Below are 9,535 nucleotides of genomic sequence, written 5' to 3' on the forward strand. Positions count from 1 at the left end.
CTTGCTATTCCTTATGTTCCACAAATAAGTGAAACCATATGATAATTGACTTTCTCTGCTTGACTTATTTCAGTTGGCATAATCTCCTCCAGTCCCATCCATGTTGCTATAAAAGTTGGGTATTCATCCTTTCTGATGGCTGAGTAATATTCCATTGTATATATGGACCACATCTTCTTTTTTTTTTTTTTTCACCACATCTTCTTTATCCATTCATCTGTTGAAGGGCATCTCGGCTCTTTCCACAGTTTGGCTATTGCGGACATTGCTGCTATGAACATTGGGGTGCATACGGCCCTTCTTTTCACTACATCTGTGTCTTTGGGGTAAATACCCAGGAGTGCAATTGCTGGGTCATAGGGTAGCTCTATTTTTAAATTTTTGAGGCACCTCCACACTGTTTTCCAAAGTGGCTGTATCAACTTGCATTCCCACCAACAGTGTAAGAGGGTTCCCCTTTCTCCACAACCTCTCCAGCATTTGTTGTTTCTTTCCCTGTCCATTTTGGCCATTCTAACTGGTGTAAGGTGGTATCTCAATGTGGTTTTGATTTGAATTTTGAAATAACCTGATGGCTAATGATGATGAACATTTTTTCATGTGTCTGGTTAGCCATTTGTATGTCTTCTTCAGAGAAGTGTCTTTTCATATCTTCTGCCCACTTTTTGACTTGATTATTTGTTTTTTGGGTGTTGAATTTGAGAAGTTCTTTATAGATCTTGGATACCAGTCCTTTATCTGTAGTGTCATTTGCAAATATCTTCTCCCATTCTGTGGGTTGCTTCTTTGTTTTGTTGACTGTTTCCTTTGCTGTGCAGAAGCTTTTTATCTTGATGAAGCCCCAAAAGTTCATTTTTGCTTTTGTTTCACTAGCTTTTGGAGATGTATCTTGAAAGAAGTTGCTGTGGACGATGTCAAAGAGGTTACTGCCTGTGTTCTCTTCTAGGATTTGGATGGATTCCTGTCTCACATTGAGGTCTTTCATCCACTTTGAGTTTATCTTTGTGAATGGTGTTAGAGAATGGTCGAGTTTCATTCTTCTGCATGTGGCTGTCCAATTTTCCCAGCACCATTTATTGAAGAGACTGTCTTTTTGCCATTGCATGTTTTTTCCTGCTTTGTCAAAGATTATCTGACCATAGAGCTGAGGGTCCATATCTGGGTTCGAGTCTGCACAACCTTATCCTCAGCTCTTGCCATGTTCCTTAAAGTAATAAAGTGTCATGTAGAAAACACGAGATGATTTTTCCTTCTGCCTAAACTTATAAAATGTCAGAATTTATAAATTTGGTTTAACTTTTCAAAATTTTAGTCTGAGGAAAAAGAAAAACTCCATATTAGGCCTAATGAATACTAAACCAAAATGAAGTATAATTTAATTTTTAAAAGTATCATTCACAAAAGGAAATCCAGAGGGCTCCTTTCCAGTTATTATTGCTACTAAACAATGTACCCCAAAACATAGTGGCTTAAAACAGTAATAATCGTTTAATTAGCTCATGAACCTGTGTTCTGGGTAGCTCCCTTCTGCTCCACATAACATCAGCTGGAATAGCCCAAAGATTGGGGCTGATTAAGTATTTTCTCAGCTCTCCCCTTTACAGCAAAACACCCCGAAGGAGTTTTCTATCGTCACTATCCCTAATTCTCTTCTGCCATTTTCCCTTTTTAAGATTATTTTTAAAAATAATTCATTTTGAAATAATTTTCAAATGTAGAGAAAATCTGCCAGAAGGGGTAAGACTCTTGTATCCCCTCACCCAGATTCCCCAGTTACTAACATTTTACTGAATTGGTTCCATTGTTCATTACCCCTTCCTCTCCCTTCACACACACTCCCCAAACATGCATGATCATTCAACCTTTTTTGAACCTTTAGAAATCAAGCTTTATACATGATAGCCCATCACTCCTAAATGTTCCAGTCTGTATTTTCCAACAAGAACATTCTCCTACATAACTGGCATGCACCCTCCAAGTAAGGAAGCCAACATTGTTACAACACTGCCACCCAGTCCACAAACCTCATTCATATTTTGCCAACTGTCTTAGCAGTATCTCTTGTGATATCTTTTCTGATCCAGGCTCCTGTCCAGAATATGTGATGCATTTAGTTGTCATGTCTGATCAGACTCATTCAATTTGAAACAGTACTGTAGTCTTTCCCTTGACAGTTTCATTGAGTACAGACTTTACATTATGTAGGATGACCCTAAACCTTGATCCACCTGATGTTGACTGATAACCATACTTAAGTTAGACATTCTTGGCAACAACAGCACTGAAATGAAGTTTTGCATTACATGAAGTGATACACATCAACCTGTTGCATCACTGGTCATGTTAACCTTGATTTCCTGATCACATTGGCATCTGCCAGATTTTCTACCCTTTTGTAATTGGTTAGTATTCTGTAGAGAGTTTTCCAAGAGTACTTTAATATGTTCCTCATCTAACCTCCACCCACCAGCTTTGGCATCCATTGACATCTGAATCAAACACCTCTGTGATAGTTGCCAGCTGGTAATTTTCTATTTCCTTCATTTCTTCTACATTTATCAGTTGGATACTCTACTAAAAGGAGGAGCTTTTCCTTCATTTATTTATTCATTTATTGATAACATAAAGACTCATTAATTCCTATTTTATTTATAGGGGGTAATCCATTATTATCATTATTTATTTTGATATTAAAATTGTCTATTTGGCCAGTGGGGGCCCCTCTCGTTGCTTCCTGTGTTTTTTTGATACATCCCATCATTCACTGAGCATTTCCTTACTTTTAGGCATAGACAGTATCCCAGGGTCATTTTGTACTTTCCCTGGCCCAGCCCTGGAATCAGATTTTTCTCCATATAGCTCTGGTTCCTCTTAGCAGAGGATAGGTATTTAGAAAACAACCTCTGAGCACTTGATGTGCTCGATGCTACGGGAGTGTCACCACTTCTAGGGCCCCTTAGCCAAAAAAGTTAGGAAAATATCTACATATAATGTTAGAAGCAAATTAATTTTAATATGTTGGAGCTTTGATCGCAGGCATTAACTAACAATATTGCATGATATTCCAATCAGTGAGAAAAATTAACTTTTCTTTTCTTTGTTCCTCCTCCCCTAGGTATGTGTAATCCTCGAAACTATAGTGACACACCTCCAACTTCAAAGAGCACTGTGGAAGAGCTTCATGAGCCAATCCCTTCTCTCTTCCGGGCTCTCACAGAAGGAGACACTCAGTTGAACTGGAACATTGTTTCCTTCCCTGTCGCAGAAGAACTCTCACATCATGAGAATCTGGTTTCATTTTTAGAAACTGTGAACCAGCCACACCATCAAAATGTGTCTGTTCCTAGCAATAATGTTCACGCACCTTATTCCAGTGACAAAGGTAACTACCCACAGTTGACTTTCTATCTTGCCCCCTCACTTGCTGTGTAATCTGTGAAACTTATATTACCTTTTAGACCAGTTTTTGGCTTTGAGTTTATCTAGTCTTAAGTAAATTATGGACTGTAATAACCCCAGTCCTTAAGTAGATAAGGAGGTATGTCAAGCATATTGTCACCACTCAGTGATAGAGATTGTGTTGGAAGATAGATAACCTGGTTCTAATTTTGATGTTTATTTGTGTTAGGCTTTAGTTGTTCTTTCCATAAGATAGCAACAGTGCTGCTTTCTTAATATAGTATTGCTCACTGTCAGATAACATTCAGAGAGTCCCAGGAAGTCACGTTTTTGTAATAGCATTGGCACTACAAATGATGCCAAGGTCATCAGCTAAATTTCTTTATGGGCAAGTTGATATTACAGATATCTAATTTGCAGGTATAAACTAACTCCAGTACTCTTGGTCAGAAGGGGAACTAAATGGAAGAATGGCTTATATAACTTTGAGAAGCATATTAAAGAACGTTTATTAATGTGAAGTCATTCCTTAATTTTGGAATGTACAGGGTATGTAACTTTTATAAAGTCTTCGATATTTTCAAGTAAAAGCCTCTGCACAATTTTACTGTGGAAAAATAAGGCAGTTATGAAAATTGCAGTTATTTCTTAAAATATGAGATGAATTATACATAAATAGTATAACTTGTACTCTTTAAGATTTTATTTATTTGAGAGAAAGCGAGTGAGAGAGAGAGCATGAGCAGGGACTGAGGGAGAGAGAGAGAAGCAGACTCCCCACTGAGCAGGGAGCCTGACGTGGGGCTTGAGCCTAGCACCTTGGGATCATGACCTGAGCCAAAGGCAGACGCTTAACTGACTGAGCCACCCAGGCGCCCCTGTACTTTTTTTATTTGGCTTTTTGTTGTGCCCTCTATTACAGTCCTGCCTTTGTGAAATAGTATGAACTTTGGACATCAGTAGTAAAAGCAAAACAACATTTGTTAATGATATTCAGATTAAGAATTCTTATTGGGTTTTTTTGTTAAACTACCTTAAAAGACAAATTCTAGATTTTGGAAAAGATCAGAAATATATGGAGTGTGCCTTATTCAGATATTTTGCTACCATTTTCCCCATTAAAATGTAATCTACATAATAGATACTAAATAATTCATAAATTTTGTTCAAATGTTATTTAATTTAATGAAATAATTACCAGGCAGCCAAGTTTCCTGGAAATACCAACTATCTTTCAAGACAGAGTTAAAATTTTTCCTCTTTGACACCTTCTCTAGGTACCCCTTGCTCCCAGGTGGAATAAACTGCCTCCTATTCCTATAATTGCCTTCTCCCCATATTTATTTTTCGATTTGTTGTCTGTTTTTACCTTCTAGGTCTACCATTTTCTACTTAGTTCCTTAGATTCTCTGGTTACTCTTTGAGTCCTAATGGCTATTATTCCATAGTAGATGTTCAGTAAATACTTGTTGAATAAACAAATGAAAGGAAGTTGGTAAATACTAATCACCTGAGATTCAAAGCTCCCCTGTCCTGCTCACTGCCAATCCCTAGTCTGCCTGGTCTCGTGCTATACTGGCCTCCCTGTTTTCCATTTTGACATGACACTCAGTAGTGGTTCTGTTGTCTCCTGATGCTAACCATTCACTGCAGTGGGCTTGCCTCCACTCCATTCCCCATGCACACTACACTGGTGTCCTTGTGACTTTCCTTATTTTGTTACCTGGTAACTTTGCTTTTAATTCTTCTAATACAAGTGCAGATTTTTCCATTAAGCCTTTCCTTACTATTCAGACCCCTGGTGATTTATCAGTTCTGTAAGTGGCTCTGTAAAATAACAGACTTTAATCATACTCTCTCAATTAATGGTTTTTATTGTTTTTTATTTATTTCACATACCTTATGCTCCTACCAAGGTCATCAGATGGCATTAACTACCAGGAGAACTAAAAATTGAAACAATCGAAAATAGTTGTGTTGAAAAGCAAGACTAGAAATTGCTACTGATAATAAGAGTATTTTTTAATAGCCAGTGCTGAACTGTGCCATGTGTTGCTAACCACTTTGCATCATTTGAATTAAGTTTGCTTTATTTTATTGTAAATTCTCAGTATAACTTTAGAACAGGTTTTTTTTTTTTTTTTTTTTTTTTTTTAGAGAGGGAGTGAAAAGAGTGAGGGGCAGAGGAAGAAGGAGAGAGACAATCTTTTTTTTTGAGAGAGAGAGAGAGAATCTTAAGCAGGCTCCATGTCTAGCATAGAGCTGGATTGTGGAGCTCAATCTCACGAGCCGAAGTCAAGACTTGGATGCTCAACCAACTGAGCCACCCATGTGCCCCTAGAACATTATTTTTCAAACTTCTTTTAGCTGGAGAATTCTCTCCTCTAAGGAAATCTTACCAGAAATGCCCAATTTAAAAGTCACAGCTCTGAAGCATATCAAATGTTAAGCCCAGTAACCTTAACTTTGAGATCAAAGTCTAGAATCTAAGGAAGCCCCTTTACCTTCTTCAGCTGGAATGGGAGACTCTGACTTCCTTCTCAATATAATTAACATATGTGATCTTTTTTCCTACACCTCATCCATTGTCCTATGCAGAGTAGCAGTAAGGGAACTAAGAATAACTATTAATATCAGCCAGGTATTAAATCATTTCCTGCTTTACCTCTTTTCTTGCTCTGAGCTCTTAATTTTTTATTTTTCAGAACACATGTGTACTGTGGTTTATTTTGATGACTGCATGTCCATACATCAGTGTAAAATATCCTGTGAGTCCATGGGAGCATCCAAATATCGCTGGTTCCATAACGCCTGCTGTGAGTGCATTGGTCCAGAGTGCATCGACTATGGTAGTAAAACTGTCAAATGTATGAACTGCATGTTTTAAAGGAGAAGAATGCAAACCAAAGCAATTTAGTCAACAAGAAAGATATAAAAAGCTATTTGGTGAGGTCTACTGGTTGCACCAGAATGCTAGCAGGTTAAGAAGATATAAAGAATTTGGATGGAGTTAAAGTATGACAAATGCAGTAATGTGTTAAATTATAACTGCTCTGGTTGATTTTATAGCCTACTGTCAATAAGCCCCTTCCCCTATATACATTTACAACTTTGGTCGTATGAGAAGCAAGTACACAGAGAATTCCTTGAAAGATCTGAGGTCTCTGACATAAAGCCTGATGTCATTTTTTTCTAGCATTCCAAAAGCCTTTGGTTTTGAAAGTGTTAGAGCATGTTAACGTAAGTTATGATTTCTTCATTTACTACTACTGGGACACTGAGTTTTTCCAGTTGTACGCTAGACTTCATTCACTGTGCCTTGACTCGTTTATCTCCTTTATCTAGATATTCAAATATATCACCCTGAGAACTCACATAAAAATCACCGTTAAAAGCTTAATTTCAAACCTTGTAATGTTCGTTTTAGAAAGTAAATGCTTACTACATTTTACAGTTTAGAACTTTTATATAGTAGAATCCATCCTGTAATACACATGTTGACAGAACTTTGGGGAAAGTTTCTCCTTCTCCTACACCCCCTTGCCCAAAGTACTGAGTAGGTAGTGATAAAAGAATTTTGAACAAGAATTTCAAGGCACACCTGTATCACTGCCTTAAATATTCTGCTAGGTAAATAATGAGAAAGTTAAAGCATTTCTCTGACTTAGGGTACCAGCTTAAAGAGCACTAGCAATGGGAAATGCCTGCCAAATCAGATGCTACTGAGAGCACTAGGGAAATGGCTTGTCCCGTTGTACAGAGATGGCAAGGCTGAAAGGAGAAGCCATGCTGCTGGGTAGAGAGAACAAGCCCACTCAGCCTTAGCATGGGCAGAGCCATGTTCCCCAATGATGAGTGATAGGGGATAAAGAAGAAACTTATGGGTTTGAGCAGGGAAGGTTGAAAGTGCTGGCAATTCTTATGGGAAACAAATCTAAAACTATTTACATTAATTATTTTATTATATTGTAATCTTTCCTTTAGGTTTCTGTCTGGATTGAATGTTCTTATTAAACAAATATAATCCTACAGTGGGAGGTTAAGATTATGAAATGAAAAAGAGATCTGTTCAAGATGATGTTAACTATAGACTGTTTTGTTTTACATGTTTCAATAATGATAAATACTGTGTACCCTTCATCATAATAAAATCCCAGTCTTCAAGCATGAATCTAAAACATAAATATTTATATTACAGAGACTCTTAATTTTACAAAATTATTAATTTCTTCAGTACATTATGAATTACAAGTAACTTGTAGGAATATCTTTTTATATGTCTAAATATTTTAGTACATAAAAATAGCTAATGCTCTTAGACACTTTGTATTCATTATATGAATAGTAGTTACAAGATCATATGTAATATCATGATTAACTGTCATAAAATCTAAAGCCTTAATACCTTTTCTGTTCTTTCAGACAACTCTAATGAATACTTAAGGTACTTTTGCCTTTTCAAAAGCTTTTGGCCTTTCAAAAAAAAGCTAAAATTTAGCTCTTGTATGTATATTTAAAATCGGAAAACATTGGGATATCTTTTTCTTCCTTTTATCTAGAATGCCTCTGTTTAAAAGTGCCTTGAAAACATTTTAGCTCCCCTTCCTCATTAATGCCTATAAAGCTAAAGGTTTTCTTAAAACCTTTTAAACTTAAAAAAGAGAAAGTTTTAAAAGAATCTGCATCCAGCTTCTTCATTTCCACTTTGCTATTCTTCAAAGTAATTTCATACTTATGAATAAAGAAATCGTTTTTTGTTTATTGACAGCCTGCTTAATGTTGCCTTAAATATGTCAACAAACGTTTTTTAACTGCATTTATCACCTTGATTAGGCTCTCATTATTAAATTTTCAAATGTAATATCTCTTTTGCCCCTATACTGGGAGGGTAATTTCTTGAACCATGTTGTATTTGACCTGGTTTTCCTTATATCTTTTTCTCCCAATAGAAATTACCCCTAAATGTAATGGTAAATTTTATATTCAATTTTACTTAGTTTTTGTGGTTTATGATGGGGTTGAAAGACAGAGTTCACCTAAAAGATTCCATTTCCAGTTTATAATGTATTTCAGGTTTTGAATAACAATGTTTTTCAAATTAAAAATATAACATTTGAGAAATCAGTAGCCCCACTAAAATTTAGACCTTTTATTACTATTCTAAGTACAATTCACTTCTATATTGAAGCTCTGGTAAAAATTCTTTCTTTTTTTAAATCAAAAATTAGGTTGTTAACTTTTTTATAACTAGGTAAAAAGAACTGAAATAGTAGGTATTATATAAGCCATATATAAAAGGTTCTTTGCTCCTAATTAGTTTTTTGTCCCTCCCCACCCCAATTAGCATCAAATTATTGCAGAAATTGTACTCAAAATAGTGGCACCAAATCAAATGATAATTCAAATAAAGCAAGTCTTTGTTTACATAGAATGCTATAAAGAGAGGCTTTCATTTAGAAAAACTATTTCTAAAGATTCAGAAAACAAAATTGGTAAGATATTAGAATATTGGAACAATTATTTATAAAGCAGAGTAGCATCAAAATAGAGAAAAGAAACTAAGACCAAGTTTGTTTTTGTGAAAGCTTCTTTGAAGATTTTAAAAATCTATTTTACATTCCCCAGAGTCTATGTTAATGGTATTTCACATGATCTACAACATACAGAACTATGTATTTTTTCTTTGGTTGTCCCTATAAGCAAAAGAGTATTTTAATAAAAAATTGAAATGAGTGTGTCATGCTTTTTGTTAACTTCAGCATAGAAACACCAGAATAAGTTTGACATTTCTGTCTAGTGAAGTTATAGTTTAAAGGAACCATGTCCCCTTCTCTCTGGATGTCCCTGCAGGTTGTGTTGAAACAAAGGCTCTTTAGCAGTTTGCTCTCTGCTTTTTCAAGTGCTTTATTCCAATAAGGGGGAAACTTTGAAATGAAATACTTAATATTCTCCTTGTTCTGCGGGCCTCAGGAGAACTATCTGATGGTTGGAAGGAGTTACAGGAAGGTCAAGGTAGGAAAATCACTCCTCGCTCTCCCACGGTGATTCTCACAGGGTTATGTTATTAGAATTGAGAGCCATAGGCTATCCCCTTACGGTAGAATCAGTGTTATTTCACAGAATCTACGTTCTGAAA

At 36.0% G+C, this 9,535-nt stretch overlaps 1 protein-coding gene across 1 annotated transcript in view; it reads left to right on the forward strand.

The window, feature by feature from the left end:
• The window catches only part of TWSG1 (twisted gastrulation BMP signaling modulator 1), a 79,680-nt gene extending 70,548 nt beyond the window's left edge, over nucleotides 1–9,132 (forward strand). The window contains exons 4-5 of the mRNA XM_035013799.1: nucleotides 3,116–3,382; nucleotides 6,105–9,132. Of these exons, the coding sequence (XP_034869690.1) occupies nucleotides 3,116–3,382; nucleotides 6,105–6,286 (449 nt within the window). The 3' untranslated portion in view covers nucleotides 6,287–9,132. The remainder of the gene's footprint in view (nucleotides 1–3,115; nucleotides 3,383–6,104) is intronic.
• Nucleotides 9,133–9,535: the final 403 nt, after the last annotated feature.

This window comes from Mirounga leonina, unplaced genomic scaffold (assembly GCF_011800145.1).
Source record: "Mirounga leonina isolate KUSES-001 unplaced genomic scaffold, KU_Mleo_1.0 Mir_167, whole genome shotgun sequence".
Classification (NCBI taxonomy): Eukaryota; Metazoa; Chordata; class Mammalia; order Carnivora; family Phocidae; genus Mirounga; species Mirounga leonina.